Source organism: Cherax quadricarinatus, chromosome 9, assembly GCF_038502225.1.
Source record: "Cherax quadricarinatus isolate ZL_2023a chromosome 9, ASM3850222v1, whole genome shotgun sequence".
NCBI classification, from domain to species: Eukaryota; Metazoa; Arthropoda; class Malacostraca; order Decapoda; family Parastacidae; genus Cherax; species Cherax quadricarinatus.
This window is the reverse complement of record NC_091300.1, coordinates 58,560,761-58,584,224: the sequence shown is the minus strand read 5'-3', so window position 1 is coordinate 58,584,224 and position 23,464 is coordinate 58,560,761. Positions and strand designations below refer to the sequence as shown.

Sequence of the window (23,464 nt, the reverse complement as noted above, 5' to 3'; positions counted from 1 at the left end):
CTGACGCCCTGCTGCAGGTACACCTATATTCGATGAGTATGAGGGTGGCTAAGCGAAGAGCAACACCAATCCGAATTGCCTTTGGGTCGACTCCAGTGCCCAAGGAATTGGGAACAGCTGAAAGGAAATCTAAATGTGGTGCCTCCACCGCTAGGAGACGAGCTTTGTCCTTTCCAAAAGCCTTGGTGAGCATTGTATTGCTGATTTTTTCCATTATCTGTTTGTCCCATATATATTGACATTATTTCCTGTGACACAAATGTTTCTTTATCGTATCAGATGGATGAGATGATCAGGACCGGCGTACTTGAGGGAGGTAAATTAATAGCTGACCCCGTTATTGACGCTCACGTGTACACTATAACCCAGGCTACTCTTTCCTCCGCCTCTCCCAGGTACTGTATGTAGACGTGCTAATCGTTTTATGTGAGTCTTTTTTCTATGAACTATATTTTACACACCCATACGTTTAAATATCTGTATCATGACTTAAACTATTCACCTATGAAGTGGCAATGAACAGTAGATAAATTTTTGTTCTGCTTAAATTACTATCGGTTTAAAATTAATCCAAAATGGACCAAAACGTCTATTGTCTATTATTAATTTGTGTGTTAGTCTAAATTTGCCACACTTAGATTTTTAAACTGTCTAATTATGTAGCGTTTTACAGTTTTGCATATGAATTTAACGTTTTTGTTTTTGCAATGTTGTCATGTTATAAACGAAAAATGGTAGTTTATAAATAAAGTAAAAAAAATACTAGTTTTTCAGCTGAGACCAATAATAAAAAATAAAATTCATTAACCAACGAAATTAGTGACATTTGAAGATACTGCCGTGACCTTCCTGGTATAGTTAAAAGTATATGGACAGAGTTCTTCTGTCAGATCATATATGCTGAATTTATACGCTGAGGGGTTAATTACAGTCATACTTTGGGCATTAAAGTTTTCCTGACTAGTAGTGAACAGGTTCCAGACAGTTTTATTAACTTTCGAGTAGCCGATGAGCTTGAACACCCAATGAAGTTATCTAATTACAGTAAATATTAATTTGTACTGTTAATTAAAAACATACTCATTGCATCTAGATTTTAAAGGCATAAAAAGTCAGATTAATGTACTATCGGTGATTTTTCCTCCAGGTTACCAGAGGGATTAAGGATAGGACCAGTGGAACCGCGTCACGCTCATATTCTTTTCAAACACTGGAAGCATAACCAACTTGAGAACATTGAGGAATATACTGAGATGGTGAAAGCTCTCCCGGGCTATGCTGTCTACCCTTGCCCTTCACCCCACACTACAGGGGGCACTGAAGATTCAGCACTGGAAGACACGGAACAACCCTTAGCGTGGGCACAGTTCACATCGCGTAACACTATTGGGAACACATTTACCTTGGAGAAATATCGCAGGATGGGCCTCGGTAAGGCTGTCACTCTCGCCATGGTAACACACTTGCTGAGAGAAGGCACAAGTGCCTCACTTATCATTGTGGACAAAAATGAGACTTCCATAAGATTCCATGAGGGGCTGGGGTTCGTCAGGGAGACTCCCGTCATGTATCTGGTCTGCTCCGTGCTGGGAGGTTCTGAAGATTTTCCCTCCACTCAATAAATCTCATTGTGTTTTCATCCTTCCCATCCCCCACACAGACACAGACAGACAGACACACACACACACAGACACACACACACACACACACACACACACACACACACACACACACACACACACACACACACACACACACACACACACACACACACACACACACAAACACCGTCGGATTTACCCGACGGTGTAAGGAGGCAAAAACAAAATGCAATAGAGAATGGAAAAAGTACAGAAGGCAGAGAACACACGAAAATAGGGAGATCAGTCGCAGAGCCAGGAATGAGTACGCACAGGTAAGGAGGGAGGCCCAGCGACAGTATGAAAATGACAAAGCATAGAGAATCAAGACTGACCCGAAACTGTTGTACAGCCACATCAGGAGGAAGACAACAGTCAAAGACCAGGTGATCAGATTAAGGACAGAAGGTGGAGAACTCACAAGAAATGATCAGGAGGTATGTGAGGAGCTGAACAGGAGATTTAAGGAAGTTTTTACAGTAGAGACAGGAAGGGCTGTGGGAAGACAGCACAGAAGGGAACATCAAGAGGGAATATACCAACAAGTGTTGGATGACATACGAACAACTTAGGAGGAGGTGAAGAAGCTCTTAAGTGACCTTGACACCTCAAAGGCGATGGGACCGGACATCTCCCCATGGGTCCTTAGAGAAGGAGCAGAGATGTGCGTGCCTCTAACCACAATCTTCAACACATCCCTTGAAACTGAGCAACTACCTGAGAAATGGAAGACAGCTAATGTAGTCCCCATATTTAAGAAAGGAAACAGAAACGAGGCACTAAACTACAGACCTGTGTCTCTGACATGTATTGTGTGCAAAGTCATGGAGAAGATTATCAGGAGGAGAGTGGTCGAACACGTGGAAAGGAACAAGATTATAAATGAAAACCAGCATGGGTTCATGGAAGGCAAATCTTGTATCACAAACCTCCTGGAGTTTTATGACAAGGTAACAGAAGTAAGACACGAGAGAGAGGGGTGGGTAGATTGCGTTTTCCTAGACTGCAGGAAGGCCTTTGACACAGTTCCCCACAAGAGATTAGTGCAGAAGCTGGAGGATCAGGCGCACGTAAAAGGGAGGGCACTGCAATGGATAAGGGAATACCTGACAGGTATCACAGTGGGCGCCTGTTACGAGCGGGGTCCCACAGGGGTCAGTTCTAGGACCAGTGGTATTTTTGATATATGTGAACGACATGATGGAAGGAATAGACTCTGAAGTGTCCCTGTTCGCAGATGACGTGAAGTTGATGAGAAGAATTAAATCGGACGAGGATGAGGCAGGACTGCAAAGACACCTGGACAGGCTGGACATGTGGTCCAGCAACTGGCTTCTCGAATTCAATCCAGCCAAATGCAAAGTCATGAAGATTGGGGAGGGGCAAAGAAGACCGCAGACAGAGTATAGGCTAGGTGGACAAAGACTATAGACCTCACTCAGGGAGAAAGACCTTGGGGTGACCATAACACCGAGCACATCACCGGAGGCACACATCAACCAAATAACCGCTGCAGCATACGGGCGCCTGGCAAACCTGAGAATAGCGTTCCGATACCTTAATAAGTAATCGTTCAAGACACTGTACACTGTGTATGTTAGGCCCATACTGGAGTATGCAGCACCAGTCTGGAACCCACACCTGGTCAAGCACGTCAAGAAGTTAGAGAAAGTACAAAGGTTTGCAACAAGGCTAGTCCCAGAGCTCAAGGGAATGTCGTACGAGGAAAGGTTAAGGGAAATCGGACTGACGACACTGGAGGACAGAAGGGTCAGGGGAGACATGATAACGACATACAAGATACTGCGGGGAATAGACAAGGTGGACAGAGATAGGATGTTCCAGAGAGGGGACACAGGGACAAGGGGTCACAACTGGAAGCTGAAGACTCAGACGAGTCACAGGGACGTTAGGAAGTATTTCTTCAGTCATAGAGTTGTCAGCAAGTGGAATAGCCTAGCAAGTGAAGTAGTGGAGGCAGGAACCATACATAGTTTTAAGAAGAGGTATGACAAGCTCAGGAAGCAGAGAGAGAAAGGATCCAGTAGCGATCAGTGAAGAGGCGGGGCCAGGAGCTGAGTCTCGACCCCTGCAACTACAATTAGGTGAGTACAATTAGGTGAGTACACACACACACACATACAGACACACACACACTTATATAGACACACACACACACACACACATATACAGGATTTACACCTTCCTGTGAAGTGACCCTATAACCCTTCCTTTCCCCCCCCCCAACTCTCTCCCTCTCCTCTCCTCTCTCTTCCTCTCTCTCTCTCTCTCTCTCTCTCTCTCTCTCTCTCTCTCTCTCTCTCTCTCTCTCTCTTTCTCTCTTTCTCTCTTTCTCTCTCCCCCTTTCTCTTTTTTTTTCTTTTACACAGGGTTTGACAGGTTAAGGATCCATAGCTTTATTGACAGCTATTTACAGGTTAAGGATTCCTAACTTTATTGGCAAGCTAAGAGCTGTTACCTACATCAGCTCATTTGAAAGCATTTTTATTGTTATGAGATACAAGTAGGAAACAGGATGAAGTTGGAGCCATCTGTGGGCCAGCATTTTCATTTGATCAACTGACTTTATCTCGTTGACATCATTATGCTGTACGAATGTGTTCCATACTCGAGTCATCCTGGGTATGTATGATCTCAGATGGAGTGATGTTCTGGAGAAGGGTACAGCCAGAGTGAAGTTGCTGCTTTCTGCCCGTCTTGTGGCATAAAAGATTGTTTCACGCTGTCCTCGAAGTGGATCTCATCCTCTCTCTCATCCTCTCTTCCTCTCTCTCTTCCTTTCACTCTTTCTCTCTCTCTTCCTCTCTCTCTCCCTCTCCCTCTCTCTCTTCCTCTCTTCCTCTCTTACTCTCTCTCTTCCTCTTCTTTTCTCTCTCTCTCTCTTCCCTTGTCACTCCCCCCTCTTACCTTTTCCCTCTCTCACTTTCTCCCCCTTTTTCCCTTCTTTTCCCCTCCTTCTAGGCTCCCCTTCTCTCTCTCCCTATCTCTCACTCTCTCCCCCTTTTTCTTTTTCTCTTTCTCTCTCTCATTAAAAAAAAAAAAAAATGGTTGGGACTCGCAGGAATCAGGGATCAGATGACAATGGTACTGGTAGGAAGGAATGGATGGAGGAACAGTGGAAAAGGATAGAGCAAGAATGGGAGAGAAAATTAGGAGAGCTTTCCAAAAAAATGGAGAAAGAGCTCTCTGTGAAATGGGAAAAGAGGTTGGAGAAGGAGACGAAGAAATGGGAGGCACAAGTCGAAACTGCAGTAGCCAGGGTAAAGGTCCTAGAATTTGAGGTAAACAGGCTGAAACAAGTCTCAGGGGTAGTGACCATAGAAGACACACCATACGATGATGAGAGGCTGAACAGGAAGGAAGGAGATATGAATTATGCTAAGGTCATATCAGCCTGCAAAGAAGGGCCAGTGAGTGGAAGGGAAGAGCAGATGGGTGCAGATGGAGAGGGAGATAGGTCGAATGCTGATGCACAACCATGATACCAAGAGCCACTGGAAAAATCAAGAGAGAAAATGACCACATACAGACAGGAACCAGAGTCACAGAGGAAGAGGCAATGGGAGGAGGAAAGGGCAAAATCAGTGATTATCCATGGGCTTCGGGAGAGAGAGGAAAGGACACACACTGAAAGACGGCAGGAAGAAAGAAAGGAGATTGAGAAAATCATCACGGAAATAGGGGGAGAAGACATGGATGAGATTGTAAATTTTCAGAGAATAGGGGGGGGGGTACTTGAAGGGGAGAAACCGACCGATCAAGCTGATTCTCAGGACAGAAACAGTGCGGAACAGGATCCTCCAAGAGAAACCACGGTTGAAAAGTTTGGAAGAGTACAAGAAGGTGCTCCTAGACAGAGACAGAACACAGAGAGAAAGCTGAGGGAGAGGACAAAAAAGCGAAAGGAGCTAGGAAAGGAGACAAGAATGGAACCAGCAGAGGTCAGTCAGAGCAGAACAGAGCAGCAAGGGCAAGCACACACACAACTATCCTCAGAACCCCACAACCTATCACACCATCCCAACACACAATACAATCTATCCCCACAGCTTCCACCCAACCCCCAACCATAGAATCCCACAGTAAGCTACCAGGTCTCCCACCCCCCACAGGCCCCCCAAACCACAGTGTTGGAAAGGAAACTGAAGGTATGGTACACAAACGCTGATGGAATAACAAACAAGTGGGAGGAGTGGCACGAAAGAGTCAAAGAGGCATCACCAGACATCATAGCGATCACAGAAACCAAGCTTACAGGTATGATAACAGATGCCATCTTTCCAGCGGGATACCAGATCCTGAGAAAAGACAGAAGGAACAGGGGGGGTGGAGGAGTGGCATTGCTGATCAAACACCGATGGAATTTTGATGAGCTGGAGAGAGGAGACAGCGGAGAAGAAAGTGATTACATAGCGGGAACGCTTCACTCTGGTGGTCCCAAGGTGATAATTGCAGTGATGTATAACCCACCACAGAACAGCAGGAGGCCAAGGCAAAAGTATGACGAGAGCAATAGAGCGATGGTTGACACACTGGCTGCAGTGGCCAGAAGTGCTCATGCATGCAGGGCAAAGCTCCTGATCATGGGCGACTTTAACCACAAGGAGATCAAATGGGAGAACTTGGAGCCACATGGGGGCCAAGATACATGGAGGGCTAAGATGATGGAGATGGTACTGGAAAACTTCATGTAACAACACATAAGGGACACTACAAGAGAGAGAGGAGAGGATGAACCAGCAAGACTGGACTTAGTATTCACCTTGAGTAGTGCAGATATTGAGGACATCACATATGAAAGACCCTTTGGGGCCAGCGATCATGTGGTTTTGAGCTTCAAATACACAGTAGAGCTACAAGTGGAGGGGGAAGCAGGAAGGCAAGGACAAATGAAACCAAACTACAGGAAAGGGGACTACACAGGAATGAGGAACTTCCTGAATGAGGTTCAGTGGGACAGAGAACTGGCAGGGAAGCCAGTTAATGAGATGATGGAATATGTAGCAATAATGTGCAAGGAGGCTGAGGAGAGGTTTGTACCCAAGGGTAACAGGAATAATGAAAAAGCCAGGATGAGCCCATGGTTCACCCAAAGATGCAAGGAGGCAAAAACCAAGTGTGCTATGGAATGGAAGAAATATAGAAGGCAAAGGACCCAGGAGAATAAGGAGAGCAGTCGTAGATCCAGAAACGAATATGCACAGATAAGAAGGGAGGCCCAACATCAATATGAAAACGACATAGCAGCAAAAGCCAAATCTGACCCGAAGCTGTTATACAGCCACATCAGGAAGAAAACAACCGTTAAGGACCAGGTAATCAGGCTAAGGAAGGAAGGAGGAGAGAGAACAAGAAATGACAGTGAAGTATGTGAGGAACTCAACAAGAGATTCAAAGAAGTGTTCACAGAAGAGACAGAAGGGGCTCCAGAAAGACGGAGAGGTGTGGTACACCACCATGTGCTGGACATAGTACACACAACCGAGGAAGAAGTGAAGAGGCTTCTGAGTGAGCTAGATACCTCAAAGGCAATGGGGCCAGATAACATTTCTCCATGGGTCCTGAGAGAGGGAGCAGAGGCGCTATGTGTACCCCTAAGAACAATTTTCAATACATCTATTGAAACAGGGAGATTGCCTGAGGCATGGAAGAAAACAAATGTAGTCCCAATCTTTAAAAAAGGAGACAGACATGAAGCACTAAACTAAAGACCAGTGTCACTGACATGTATAGCATGCAAAATCATGGAAAAGATTGTCTGGAGAACAATGGTGGAACATCTAGAAAGGAATGATCTCATCACCAGCAGACAACATGGTTTCAGAGACGGGAAATCCTGTGTTACAAACCTACTGGAGTTCTATGACATGGTGACAGCAGTAAGACAAGAGAGAGAGGGGTGGGTGGATTGCATTTTCTTGGACTGCAAGAAGGCGTTTGACACAGTACCACACAAGAGATTAGTGCAAAAACTGGAGGACCAAGCAGGGATAACAGGGAAGGCACTGCAATGGATCAGGGAATACTTGTCAGGAAGACAGCAGCGAGTAATGGTACGTGGTGAGGTGTCAGAGTGGGCACCTGTGACCAGCGGGGTCCCACAGGGGTCAGTCCTAGGACCAGTGCTGTTTCTGGTATTTGTGAACGACATGACGGAAGGAATAAACTCCGAGGTGTCCCTGTTTGCAGATGACGTGAAGTTGATGAGAAGAGTTCAGTCGATCGAAGACCAGGCAGAACTACAAAGGGATCTGGATAGGCTGCAGACCTGGTCCAGCAACTGGCTCCTGGAGTTCAATCCCACCAAGTGCAAAGTCATGAGGATTGGGGAAGGGCAAAGAAGACCGCAGAAAGAATACAGTCTAGGGGGCCAGAGACTACAAACATCACTCAAGGAAAAAGATCTTGGGGTGAGTATAACACAAGGCACATCTCCTGAAGTGCACATCAACCAAATAACTGCTGCAGCATATGGGCGCCTGGCAAACCTCAGAGCAGCATTCCGACATCTTAATAAGGAATCGTTCATGACCCTGTACACTGTGTACGTTAGGCCCATGTTGGAGTATGCGGCACCAGTTTGGAACCCACACCTAGCCAAGCATGTAAAGAAACTAGAGAAAGTGCAAAGGTTTGCAACAAGACTAGTCCCAGAGTTAAGAGGTATGTCCTATGATGAGAGGTTAAGGGAAATCAACCTGACGACACTGGAGGACAGGAGAGATAGGGGGGGACATGATAACGACTTACAAAATACTGAGAGGAATTGACGAGGTGGACAAAGACAGGATGTTCCAGAGACTGGACACAGCAACACGGGGACACAGTTGGAAGCTGAAGACACAGATGAGTCACAGGGATGTTAGGAAGTATTTCTTCAGCCACAGAGTAGTCAGGAAGTGGAATAGTTTGGGAAGCGATGTAGTGGAGGCAGGATCCATACATAGCTTTACGCAGAGGTACGATAAAGCTCATGGTTCAGGGAGAGTGACCTAGTAGCGACCAGTGAAGAGGCGGGGCCAGGAGCTTGGACTCGACCCCTGCAACCTCAACTAGGTGAGTACAACTAGGTGAGTACGGGGATTGTCCTACGAAGAAAGGTTGAGGGAAATCGGCCTGATGACACTGGAGGACAGGAGGGTCAGGGGAGACATGATAACGACATATAAAATACTGTGCGGAATAGACAAGGTGGACAAAGACGGGATGTTCCAGAGAAGGGACACAGACACAAGAGGTCACAATTGGAAGTTGAAGACTCAGATGAATCAAAGGGATGTTAGGAAGTATTTCTTCAGTCTTAGAGTAGTCAGGCCGTGGAATAGCCTAGAAAGTGACGTAGTGGAGGCGGAAACCATACATAGCTTTAAGGCGAGGTATGATAAAGCTCATAGGGCAGGGAGAGATAGGACCTAGTAGCAATCAGCGAGGAGGCGGGGCCAGGAGCTATGACTCGACCCCTGCAGCCACAAATAGGTGAGTACAAATAGGCGAGTACACACACACACACACACACACACACACACACACACACACACACACACACACACACACACACACACACACACAGCAACAAGCTGACACAGATGAATCACAGGGATGTTAGGAAGCTATTCTTCAGTCAGAGTAGTCAGGAAGTGGAATAGATTGCGATGCGATGTAGCGGATGCAGGATCCATTCACAGCTTTAAGCAGAGGTATGATAAAACTAATGGTGCAGGGAGAGTGACCCAGTAGAGGCCAGTGAAGAGGCGGGGCCAGGAGCTATGATTTGACCCCTGCAACCACAACTACGTGAGTACACACACACAAACACAATAACACACTGAGGTATGGAGACAGAAACGAGGCACTTAACTATAGACCAGCGTCACTGACGTGTATAGTATGCAAAGTCATGGAGAAGATTATCAGAAGAGTTGTGGGGCAACTGGAACGGAATAAGATTACAAACGACAGTCAGCACAGATTCATGGAAGGCAAATCCTGTGTCACAAACCTTCTGGACTTTTATGACAAAGTAACAGAAGTAATACGCGAGAGAGAGAGGTGGGTTGACTGCATTTTCCTGGACTGCAGGAAGGCCTTCGACATAGTTCCTCACAAGAGAGTAGTGCAAAAGCTGGAGGATCAGGTGCGTATAACAGGAAGAGCACTGCAATGGATCAGAGAATACCTGACAGGGAGGCAACGAGTCATGGAACGAGATGAGATATCACAGTGGGCACCTGTAACGACCGGGGCCCTACAGTGGTCAGTACTAGGACTAGTGCTATATTTGGTATATGTGAATGCCATGATGGAAGGAATAGACTCAGAAGTGTCCCTGTTCGCAGATGTGAAGTTAATGAGGAGAATTAAATCACATGAGGATCAGGCAGGACTACAAAGAGACCTAGAGAGGCTGAACACTTGGTCCAGCAACTGGGTTCTCGAATTTAACACCGCCAAATGCAAAGTCATGAAGATTGCGGAAGGGCAAAGAAGACCACAGACAGAGTATAGGCTAGGTGGCCAAAGACGGCAAACCTCACTCAAGGAGAAAGATCTTGGGGTGATGTTTGAACCTGAGAATAGTATTCCGATACCTTAGTAAGAAATCGTTCAAGACACTGTACACTGTGTACGTCAGGCCGATACTGGAGTATGCAGCACAAGTTTGGAACCCACACCTGGACAAGCACATCAGTAAATTAGAGAAAGCGCAAAGGTTTCCAACAAGGTTAGTTCCGGAGCTCAGGGGAATGTCCTACGAAGGTTGAGGGAAATCGGCCTGACGACACTGGAAGACAGGAGAGTCAGGGGAGACATGACAACGACATACAAAATACTTCATGGAGTAGATAAGGTGGACAGAGATAAGATGTTCCAGACAGGGGACACAGTAACAGGGGTCACAATTTGAAGCTGAAGACTCAGACCAGTCACAGGGATGTTAGGAAGCACTTCTTCAGTCATAGAGTTGTCAGGAAGTGTGTTTAATGGGTTTATTTGCTAGGCTGTAAGTGGGTGGTTAATGATATACTTCTTTGGAGGCTTCTTTGTTTATTGTTAAGTTGTGGTGGGTACACAGGCTTGTGTGTTTGTGCCCGTTGCTCGGGAGGGCCATGCCCACGAGAGAGAGCTAGGAGTAGGCCTTGTGTCTTCCTGCTAGGCCGCTGTGAGAGTGAGAGCGAGGCAAGGGCAGGCAGGGTACCGTGGCCAATGAGAGGCCTGGCTACAGAGGGCAGCATCTGAGTGGCACAAAATATGAACTAAGCTGGCAGACAGCATAGGCTGTCTGTGCAGACAGTACAGGCTGTCTACATACGCTCGGCCACCTACCTCGCATCGTCCCGACGCGATAATACTGGTGGTAAAAGAAACTCGGTCTCTCGTAGGAACAGGGCACAGAACACAAAATAAAAACATATATATACATATGGACATGGAAAAAAAAACTTACAGGGAGGGAAGAAAAAAACATGTGGGGTGTGCTAAACATCGTGGTCAAAGGCAGTGAGCGTCGATGGGCATCACTGCACACCTTCCTGCGTCTGGACAGATACTGCAACATGGGAGACATCGCTGTGGCTGAGCTGTGACGTAACAGGGTACGGTCTCCTCTGGAACGGTGAAGCAGTCATCGTAGGAGCCGCTGCAGGTTTCACTCAACCTGGGGCATGACATGATGGTGCCCTCGAGTGAGGCGTCGACAAAACTCGGCAACTGGGCAGGACTTCTGGCAAGTGACTCAGGAGGACACTTCTCGACTGGTACTGTCGCTGGGCTGTCACTGCCGGCGATCGTGGAGAGAGTTGTGGAGCGAGTCGTGGCAGAAATGACTGGGCGAAACATCTGGGAGTCGTAACATCATACACCAGACTGCAGTGAGTGAGCTAGCAGTCAAAGCGACATCTTCTTTGTGCAGGCTGCTCACTGAAGCTTGTGACACAAGGTTGGCACAGCGCCTACCGACAGGGCTAACTGCGGCTTGACGAGTGTCATCCTCTCGGCAGTTGGAGTTATAGCAGAGATTAGTCTAAGCGTCCCCAGACTTCTTTCTCTACATATAACTGCACTCTGATGGTCTGGAGGTGAAGTGAAACAAATCTCGATGGGAATCGTAGCAGGTACGATTCTGCAGAACATCACGAGCGACGAGCATAAAAGCTTTCTGTACAAGAGGGCTCGGTCACTTGGGGCTGTCTGATAGCTGTCAAACACACTGGTCACACGGGTGACTTAACACAGTGGTGCTACTCGGGTCTGGCTCAGACCTCACTGGACATATGGAAACTTTATACACCCGCTGTACATGCAAAACAACATGGCTTAAACTAGCAAATGATGCTTTTCTGTGCATAAAACTGACTCTAAGACATACTAAAATGTGAGAACACTGACTGAGGGGAATTAATTAACACGACATATATCTTCTCTCAGTCTTCTCGACAATACTAAAATAATTACTGAACACTCGATGGTGACATCATGTGATGTCGCGAGGTGACGTCAGCAGACATCTCGAGGTGACGTCAGGCAGACATCGTGACGTCATTAAGTCGGGCAGCATCGTCGGTGACGTTAATGTGATGTGGACAGCAGACCACAGCATGTGGCCTGGGACATCTGGTAACTCACGTGGCTGGTAGATCTACATGACATCGCCCACACCCACGTGGCGTCGGGATCCACGTGGCGTCGTAATCTACGTGGCATGCTGATCCACGTAGCTTCGAGTTGCCTTGGGCACTCGGATACACAGTTCTGGCAATGAATTCACACGGAAAACAGCAGAAAACAGCAGTGGGAGTGGGCAGTGGTGAGTGGTGTATGGTAGTGTGGTGGCGAGGAGCGTGGATGAGTGTATGGCGAGGGAGCATCTGGCCATTCCTCCTCCTCCCACCCACAAACACAGGGAAACACACTGGACGCAGAAATCACCACGAAACTCACCTCTGGCTTGCTGGAACAGCTGTGCTGAGCTGAACAACAACAGCAACATACAAGTGACGCTGAACACATGACTTGAGAAACAGCGTGGGACGCTGTAGCGTGGGGTCATTGGGACGCCACTTACAATTCTCGAAGAAATTCGGTAAATTTCGGCTGGATCCTGCTTGTACTTGTGTCTAGATGCTCAAACGTGCAGACACGACATCAGGATAACTCGTTGAGAGACGGATGCTTGTTGTTTAGGGGGATGAAATGAACAACTTCATTCCTTCCTTCCTCTCTCTGGGCAAACACACTGCTGTGACCACTGCTTTCCACCATTTATAAAAGGATTATTTGGTGTTCTGGTAGAAGGGAGTAAATGATGCGTCTTCGGAGGCTTCTTACTTTATTGTTAAGTCGTGGTGGGTACACAGGCTTGTGTGTTGTGCCCATGCCCCGGGAGGGCCATCCCACGAGAGAGAGCTAGGAGTAGGCATTGTCTTCCTGCTAGGCCGCTGTGTGAGTGAGAGTGAGGCAAGGGCAAGCAGGCTGAAGTGGCAACGCCTATAGGTGGCATCACCAGCATGGTGTGAAATATGAACTAAGCTGGCAGACAGCATGGGCTGTCTGTGCAGACAGTACAGGCTGTCTACAAGTGGAATAGTTTAGCAAGTGATGTAGTGGAGGCAGGAACCATACATAGCTTTAAGACGAGGTATAACAAAGCTCATGGAGCCAGGAGAGAGAGGACCTAGTAGCGATCAGTGAAGAGGCGGGGGCCAGGAGCTGAGTATCGACCCTTGCAACCACAATTAGTTGAGCACAATTAGATGATTACACACACACACACACACACACACACACACACACACACACACACACACACACACACACACACACACACACACACACTGTGCCTCCAAAGTTCCTAGATGAACCCATTATGAAAATATTTGTCATTAGCATGAAACTGCGGTATCCTAAGGTGTTTGTGGAATCTGCCTTTCTGGCAGCTAAGAAAATTTATTATAGAACAGAGCCTAGGATAACACATCAGACGAAGTATGTGCTGGTCCTCCCATAGAATGAAAATTTATGTATCCTGCAGAATGCCCTTAAAAGATTTAATATGCAAGTATTATTTAAACATTCTTGGACTATTAGAAACATACTGATAAAGAATTCACCCCAACAGCGTGCTGGTGGTGTCTAGATAATTAGTTGGAACAGTTGCAGTCTCTTTTGGGACAGACGAGAAAACCATTAAAAGTGAGAATTTCTCAACACCATTATTTGATATATATAGCACAGAAGTCGAACGCGATTTTCGAACACATTAAAGCTTGTAATAGCCCGGCAAATTGGAAGGAAACAAGAGTCATCTTCCAATTTTTCTCTTGGTTTGAAAGGAATATTGTAGAATTGACGATTATTAAGCATGATAAGCATTCATTATACAATATCAGTGACGGGTTGTTCAAATTAGATGCATATTTAGTTGAGGCAATAGTACAGAGTAAAAAATTGGGCTCTTATCAGAATGCATTGGATTGTCTTTAAGTGTAGTGCCACACCGATGAACTGGGGTTTATTTTTCCCGCATTTTCTGAAGGTTGAATCTGAGTTGCCTCAGAATTATGTGGGATGAATAACTGTGTCCGTCTTCCTTGTAATTACAGATGCCTCCCTCTTTATATGAGTTTATTATAATGAGCCTCTTTTCTTTTGTATAACTTTTAAATGTCTCCCCTTTAAATGTTCCCATTTTTCTAGTCAATTTAAATGGACCCGCTTTCTCGTGGATGGCACTCCAAAATTGCTAATGATTTCCATGTCACTGACAATATTATGTTAGCAAAATTACTTATATCAATGTGGAGTATGACCGATTTTTTTATTATAGCCATGTTACTATTATTACTATTATTACTATTATTACTATTATTACAATATCAATGCTTGTGGAATTTTTCAAATGCTATAATATTCATCCTTCTGGCTATGGACACTGGTATGTCTGGGGGCACTTCCTGTTCCCTTCTCTCTCTCTCTCTCTCTCTCTCTCTCTCTCTCTCTCTCTCTCTCTCACTCTCTCTCTCTCTCTCTCTCTCTCTCTCTCTCTCTCTCTCTCTCACTCCAGTGAAGACGTCCTTTGGGATCGTATTTGCTTGGACATCCTCCTCTTTTCTGCAAATTTGCACGCTCCTGATGTGTTGATTGCAAAAAGAAAAGCCTAGAGCTGGCATTCTACTCCCCTGTGGTTTTATAATATATATATATATATATATATATATATATATATATATATATATATATATATATATATATATATATATATATATATATATTAGCAGTTTGGAGGGATATGTTGTGTATCTTTATATGTATATGCTTCTAAACTGTAGTATTTCTGAGCACCTCTGCAAAAACAGTGATAATGTGTGAGTGAGGTGAAAGTGTTGAATGATGATGAAAGTATTTTCTTTTTGGGGATTTTCTTTCTTTTTTGGGTCACCCTGCCTCGGTGGGAGACGGCAAACTTGTTGAAATATATATATATATATATATATATATATATATATATATATATATATATATATATATATATATATATATATATATTAGCAGTTTGGAGGGATATGTTGTGTATCTTTATATGTATATGCTTCTAAACTGTAGTATTTCTGAGCACCTCTGCAAAAACAGTGATAATGTGTGAGTGAGGTGAAAGTGTTGAATGATGATGAAAGTATTTTCTTTTTGGGGATTTTCTTTCTTTTTTGGGTCACCCTGCCTCGGTGGGAGACGGCAGACTTTTTGAAATATATATATATATATATATATATATATATATATATATATATATATATATATATATATATATATAAAACACTGATCTCTGGCTGAAGGAGACTCGAACCTACGAACCTTGGAACAAGGTACGCAGTGCTTTACCAATCTACCCACAAAGGACCAATACTTTGGTGTCCAGCTTACGCTAGACTTTGATCCAAGGCAGCCAGCTTTCAGGGAGAAGGCTTACAGCTTTGCATCTCATCCCCTGCATACATCAGCCTTACTAGAGATATTAACAATGCAAGGAATTCGCAAGAGCAGGCGAAATATACACAAACACTGATCTCTGGCTGAAGGAGACTGTAAGCCTTCTCCCTGAAAGCTGGCTGCCTTGGATCAAAGTCTAGCGTAAGCTGGGCTCCAAGGTATTGGTCCAGTGTGGGTAGATTGGTAAAGCACTGCGTACCTTGTTCCAAGGTTCGTAGGTTCGAGTCTCCTTCAGCCAGAGATCAGTGTTTGTGTATATTTCGCCTGCTCTCGCGAATTCCTTGCATATATATATATATATATATATATATATATATATATATATATATATATATATATATATATATATATATATATTTATATATATAAATATGCAAAACAACCACTCTGAAAGAATAGAGAAATTCCAAGCGCTTTCGTGACTACTCACATTATCAAGGAACTATGAAAGTGAAGCATCCAAGGAAGCTATATAAGGGGTCGGCCAGCACCTCACTATCAGATCCCACAACGGTTAAACACGTGACGCGCGGCGAGCCAACTTGGACAGGTCCTTTGCAAAACTCACCCCCAAGCTATTTATTTGTCCAGTGTATTATTAAATTCTACCCAAATTCTATTAATTATAAATGGATCTAATTTATATAAACCAAAGGAAATATTCATATTATTGTCAAAACTGCTTTTTATGAAACAAGATTCAATTATATTCCTGTCGACCATGGACTTGCTTGATACTACTTTCTCAACTTTTTGAAAATCAATTGGATGGTTAAAATCTCTTACATGAATAAATAGAGCATTGGAATCTTGTCCAGTTCTAATGCTATATTTATGTTGTTTTAATCTTAGTTCGAGATTTTTACCAGTTTGACCGTAATAAACTTTATCGCAAATTTTACAAGGAATCTTATAGACACATCCATCAGTATTTTGGGGGGAATTCTTAATCAAAAGTTTTTTTACTGTATCAAGATTTTTGAATACAACTTTAATATTAAAAGTCTTAAGAAGAGAAGGCATATCAACCAAGTTTTCATGGTAAGGGAGAACCAACATATTTTTAGTTGAATAAGGCTGGTTGCCCTTTTTTGGATTATAAAAAGTGTTCCTAGCAACTTTAAAAGATTTATCAGTTGCTAGGAACACTTTTTATAATCCAAAAAAGGGCAACCAGCCTTATTCAACTAAAAATATGTTGGTTCTCCCTTACCATGAAAACTTGGTTGATATGCCTTCTCTTCTTAAGACTTTTAATATTAAAGTTGTATTCAAAAATCTTGATACAGTAAAAAAACTTTTGATTAAGAATTCCCCCCAAAATACTGATGGATGTGTCTATAAGATTCCTTGTAAAATTTGCGATAAAGTTTATTACGGTCAAACTGGTAAAAATCTCGAACTAAGATTAAAACAACATAAATATAGCATTAGAACTGGACAAGATTCCAATGCTCTATTTATTCATGTAAGAGATTTTAACCATCCAATTGATTTTCAAAAAGTTGAGAAAGTAGTATCAAGCAAGTCCATGGTCGACACGAATATAATTGAATCTTGTTTCATAAAAAGCAGTTTTGACAATAATATGAATATTTCCTTTGGTTTATATAAATTAGATCCATTTATAATTAATAGAATTTGGGTAGAATTTAATAATACACTGGACAAATAAATAGCTTGGGGGTGAGTTTTGCAAAGGACCTGTCCAAGTTGGCTCGCCGCGCGTCACGTGTTTAACCGTTGTGGGATCTGATAGTGAGGTGCTGGCCGACCCCTTATATAGCTTCCTTGGATGCTTCACTTTCATAGTTCCTTGATAATGTGAGTAGTCACGAAAGCGCTTGGAATTTCTCTATTCTTTCAGAGTGGTTGTTTTGCATATTTTGAAATCACCTGTTTACTGTGATCTTATTGCATATATATATATATATATATATATATACATATGTATATTTATATATATATATATATATATATATATATATAATCAATAACAACACTGCACTAACCAAAGAGTCGAACCCATGCTGTTTTGGCCCTCCTCATGGTGAGAGAAAACGCATGACGCTTTAGACCACTAGACAACACAATCCTTAACAATGGCGCATCTAGCCAAGCTAGATGTTATACCCACCATCGAAGGGCATACGGTGGTGTGGATGCATCTGAGTTATTTCATTTTACTCCCTGTTTGTGTACTAGATCAACAAGCAGTATGTTATATTATTGTACCCACAGAACAAGCGGCTGTTTTGGCCGGCGTTTTATCTCACCATGAGGCTGGCCAAAACAGCATGGGTTCGACTCCTAGGCTAGTGCAGTGTTGTTATTGATCAGTACCACTTGTTGATCACAAAGTTCGTCAACAACTTCTTGGCTGGTCTGATTCGTGACGAAATTAAACCTTTTTGGTTGCTTCATTTTGTGCCTTTTAAAAGGTGGATGGAGGAATTAGGCCATAATCCGTAGGCAACACTTCACCAACTTGTTTCCAAAGCTCCTGTCCGAAATATTCGCACAGAGGCAGCCATGATGCTCCAACCAAACCAGCTTGGTTTTAGGGTCTGTCATGGAAGTGAAAGAGGCTCATACAGTAAGGATGTATATCAACAATCTGCCAGAGGACAATGCGGAGGTAAAATTAGATTTCAAGAAAGCATTTAATCTCCCGAAAAAAGACATGGTATTAACAGCTGTACAAGAACATTTCCCTGGTCTCTTACCTCTTGTTTCAGCTGGATTTAGCAAGGAACAGGTACCCGTGTTTGGAGAGCATAAAATCATGTCATCAGAGGGTGTCAAGCAAGGGGATCCTCTCGCCCCATTTCTCTTCTTGCCGGTATAAAGGAGTCTTCTAGATGATCTTACATAGGTAATGACACGGGGAGAGGTGATGGGTCTCATCATGAATCCATCCAAATGTGAAATCATCTCAGTCAATCAAAAAGTGATCGACGCAGTGAGATCAAAACTACCAGGAGCATCAGTCATTGCCCCCCACAATACCTCTGGGAAGTGATGCAATTCATTCAGTTCTCAGAAAGAAACTAGAAGATTTGAGGAGGATGGAACGACGAATAGGCAATCTTCACCCCCACGATGCCTTGTACCTTCTCACAAAGTGCTTGAGTCTGCTCAGGTTAACATATTTCCTAAAATGCGCTCCTTCATACGATAACCCTATACTGCACGAATATGACAGTATCCTGAGACATATTTTTACGAAAGTACTCAACCTTACTCTAGAAGATAGGCAGTGGGACCAAGCTACACTTCTAGTCAGACTATGAGGCAAAGGTGTCAGCAAGTCATCACAAATTGCGCTACCTGCTTTCCTGTCCTCATGTGTTACATCCAGTGGACTTGATGCAGCGATTCTCCTTGAACATCTTAAGGAGAAAATTGGAATCCATGACGGAGCCACAATCTGGGGTAATCTAACCGGTTCTGAAACTAGACCTGCTCCCCCCCCCCTCAATTACTACAAGCAGTTACATTGGGATGGCCCAGTATTCGAGAATATAACCTTAACAATGCTTCAAAGTGTCTGGGAAGGACAGAGCCCACCTCCTGGCAGTGAAAACTCATGTTGGGGACTTTCTCTTGGGTGTTCCCAACTCCAGCCTTGGCACACGCCTCGACCCACAGACCATCCACACTGGTATTGTTGATGAGCAGTGCCACTCCTCCACCCCCTCTGTTTCCTCTGTCTTTCCTCAGGATCCGATATCCTATTGAAAAGATGACATATGTTATCATTCCTGTGAGCCTGGTTTCTGTGAGAGCTATGATGTCTGGTGATGCCTCTTTCAATCATTCGAACCACTCTTCCCACTTATTCCTTATTCCATCATTGTTGGTGTACCATACCTTTAGTTTCCTCTCCAACACTGTTCTGGGGGTCTGTGAGGGGGGGGGGATTCTGCAGCGTATTGTGGGGTGGAGGCTGTAAGTGTGGATTGTGGTTTGTTGGGGTAGCGTGTTTGGTTGTGAGGTTCTGGGGATGGCACTTTGTGTGCTTGCGCTTCTTGTGTGTGTGTGTGTGTGTGTGTGTGTGTGTGTGTGTGTGTGTGTGTGTGTGTGTGTGTGTGTGTGTTCACCTAATTGTACTCATCTAATTGTGGTTGCAGGGGTCGAAACTCAGCTCCTGGCCCTGCCTCTTCACTGATCGCTACTAGGTCCTCTCTCTCCCTGCTCCATGAGCTTTATCATACTTCATCTTAAATCTATGTATGGTTCCTGCCTCCACTACATCACTTGTTAGACTATTCCACTTCCTGACAACTTTATGACTGAATAAATACTTCCCCTGTGTGTGTGTGTGTGTGTGTGTGTGTGTGTGTGTGTGTGTGTGAGAGAGGTGCTATTGTGTGTGTGTGTGTGAGGTGCTAGTGTGTGTATGTGTGTACTCCTCTAGTTATACTCACCTAGTTGTGGTTGCTGGGGTCGAGTCATAGTTCCTGGCCCCGCCTCTTCACTGGTCACTACTGGATCACTCTTCCTGCTCCATGCGCTTTATCATTCCTCTTGTAAAGTAAAAGGACACATGTGCAACTAATGTGACATTTATTGTGGCAACGTTTCGCTCTCCAGGAGCTTTATCAAGCCGTAATGGCTTAATAAAGCTCCTGGAGAGCGAAACGTTGCCACAATAAATGTCACATTAGTTGCACTTGTGTCCTTTTACTTTACATATTGTCGGTAATTCTACCAACTTTATTACAATCATTCCTCTTCTCTAAGCTATGCATGGATCCTGCTTCCACTACATCACTTCCCAGAGTATTCCACTTCCTGACAACTCTGTAACTGAAGAAATAATTCCTAATGTCCCTGTGAATCATCTGAGTCTTCTACTTCCAACTGTGACCCTTGGTTGTTGTGTCCCATCTCTGGAACATCCTGTCTCTGTCCACCTTGTCGATTCCTCTCAGTATTTTATATGCTGTTATCATATCCCCCCTGTCTCTCCTGTCTTCCAGTGTTGTCAAGTAGATTTCCCTTAGCCTCTCCTGGACTAGTCTTCTTACAGCATATGCACTTTCTTCAGTTTCCTCACATGCTTGGCTAGGTGAGAGTTCCAAATTGGCGCTGCATACTCCAATATGAGCCTAACGTACACAGTGTACAGGGTCCTGAATGACTTCTTATTTAGATGTCGGAATGCTGTTCTTAGGTTTGTCAGGAGCCCGTATGCTACAGCAGTTAATTGGTTGATGTGCGCCTCAGGAGATGTGCCTGGTGTTATATTCACCCCAAGATCTTTTTCCTTGAATGAGGTTTGTAAGCTCTGGCCCCCTAGATTGTACTCCGTCTGCGGTCATCTTTACCTTTCCCCAATCTTCATGACTTGTATTTGGTGGGGTTGAACTCCAGGAGCCATTTGCTGTAGCCTGTCTAGATCTCCCTGTAGTTCTGCCTGGTCCTCGTCCAATTGAATTCTTCTCATCAACTTCATGTGTGTGTGTGTGTGTGTACTCACCTATTTGTACTCACCTATTTGTGGTTGCAGGGGTCGAGTCACAGCTCCTGGCCCCGTCTCTTCGCTGATTGCTACTAGGTCCTCTCTCTCCCTGCCCCATGAGCTCTATCATACCTCGCCTTAAAACTATGTATGGTTCCTGCCTCTACCACATCACCTTCTAGGCTATTCCATGGCCTGACTACTCTATGACTGAAGAAATACTTCCTAACATCCCTTTGATTCATCTGAGTCTTCAACTTCCAATTGTGACCTCTTGTGTCTGTGTCCCATCTCTGGAACATCCCGTCTTTTTCCACCTCGTCTATTCCGCGCAGTATTTTATATGTCGTTATCATGTCTCCCCTGACCCTCTTGGCCTCCAGTGTCGTCAGGCCGATTTCCTTCAACCTTTCTTCATAGGACAATCCCCGTAGCTCTGGGACTAGTCTTGTTTCAAACCTTTGCACTTTCTCTAATTTCTTGACGTGCTTGACTAGGTGTGGATTCCAAACTGGTGCTGCATACTCCAGTATGGGCCTGACGTAGATGGTATACAGAGTCTTAAACGAATCCTTACTGAGGTATCGGAACGCTATCCGTAGGTTTGCCAGGCGCCCGTATGCTGCAGCAGTTATCTGATTGATGTGCGCCTCAGGAGATATGTTCGGTGTTATACTCACCCCCAGATCTTTTTCCTTGAGTGAGGTTTGCAGTCTTTGGCCATCTAAACTATATTGTGTGTGCGCTCTTCTTTGCCCTTCCCCAGTCTTCATGACTTTGCATTTGGCAGGGTTAAATTCAAGGAGCCAGTTGCTGGACCAGGCTTGTAGCCTGTCCAGGTCTCTTTGTAGTCCTGCCTGATCCTCGTCCGATTTGATTCTTCTCATTAACTTCACATCATCTGCAAACAAGGACACTTCTGAGTCTATCCCTTCCGTTATGTCGTTCACGTATACCAAGAACAGCACAGGTCCTAGGACTGACCCCTGTGGAACCCCGCTTGTCACAGGCGCCCACTCTGACACCTCGTCACGTACCATGACTCGTTGTTGCCTCCCTGTCAGATATTCTCTGATCCATTGCAGTGCCTTTCCTGTTATGTGTGCCTGGTCCTCTAGCTTTTGCAGAAACTTCTTGTGAGGAACTGTGTCGAAGGCCTTCTTGCAGTCCAAAAATACGCAGTCGATCCACCCCTCTCTCTCTTGTCTTACTTCTGTCACCTTGTCATAAAACTCTAGTAGGTTTGTGACACAGGATTTTCCTTCCCTGAAACCGTGCTGGTTGTCAATTATACACTTGTTTCTTTCCAGGTGCCCCACCACTCTCCTCCTGATGATCTTCTCCATGACCTTGCATACTATACACGTTAGTGATACAGGTCTGTAGTTTAGTGCCTCATGTCTGTCTCCCTTTTTAAAAATTGGGACTACATTTGCCATTTTCTATACCTCAGGGAGTTGCCCAGTTTCAAATGATGTGTTGAAGATCTTTGTTAATGGCTCACACAATATCTCTGCTCCCTCTTTAAGGACCCATGGAGAGATGTTGTCTGGTCCCACCGCCTTTGAGGTGTCAAGTTCGCATAGCAGCTTCTTCACCTCCTCCTTGGTTATATGTACCTCATCTAGCACTTGCTGGTGTGCCCCCCTGTTCTGATTTCTTGGAGTCCTACTGGTTTCCACTGTAAATACCTCTTTAAATCTTGTGTTGAGCTCCTGACATACCTCTCGGTCGTTTCTTGTGAATTCCCCATCACCCTTCCTCAGTCTGATTACCTGGTCCTTGACTGTTGTTTTCCTCCTGATGTGGCTGTACAACAGCTTCGGGTCAGTCTTTACTTTTGATGCTACGTCATTTTCATATTGTCTCTGAGCCTCCCTTCTTATCTGTGCATATTCGTTTCTGGCTCTTCGGCTGATTTCTTTATTTTCCTGAGTTCTCTGTCTTCTGTACCTTCTCCATTCACTAGTACACCTAGTTTTTGCCTCCCTACACCTTTGGGTGAACCAAGGACTCGTTCTGTTCTTCCCATTATTTCTGTTTCCCTTGGGAACAAACCTCTCCTCTGCCTCCTTGCATTTTGTTGCTACATAGTCCATCATTTCTTGTACTGGCTTTCCTGTCAGTTCCCTCTCCCACTGAATGTCTTGAAGGAAGTTCCTCATGCCTGAGTAGTTCCCCCTTTTGTAGTTTGGTTTTTCCCAGCCTATTCCTGCTACTCTCTCCACTTGGATCTCAACTATGTAGTCGAAGCACAGACCACATGATCACTAGCTCCCAGGGGCCTTTCATACATGATACCCTCGATGTCCGAACTACTCATGGTGAATACAAGGTCCAACCTTGCTGGTTC

General features: G+C 44.5%; 1 protein-coding gene across 1 annotated transcript; it reads left to right on the top strand.

Annotated features, from left to right (window-relative positions):
• Window positions 1–258: 258 nt before the first annotated feature.
• On the top strand, window positions 259–1,649 carry LOC128685993 (uncharacterized). Its single transcript, XM_053772625.2, has 2 exons — window positions 259–395; window positions 1,148–1,649. The coding sequence occupies exons 1-2, from the start codon at window positions 280–282 to the stop codon at window positions 1,620–1,622; spliced, it is 591 nt and encodes a 196-aa protein (XP_053628600.2). The 5' UTR covers window positions 259–279; the 3' UTR covers window positions 1,623–1,649.
• The last annotated feature ends 21,815 nt before the right edge of the window (window positions 1,650–23,464 follow it).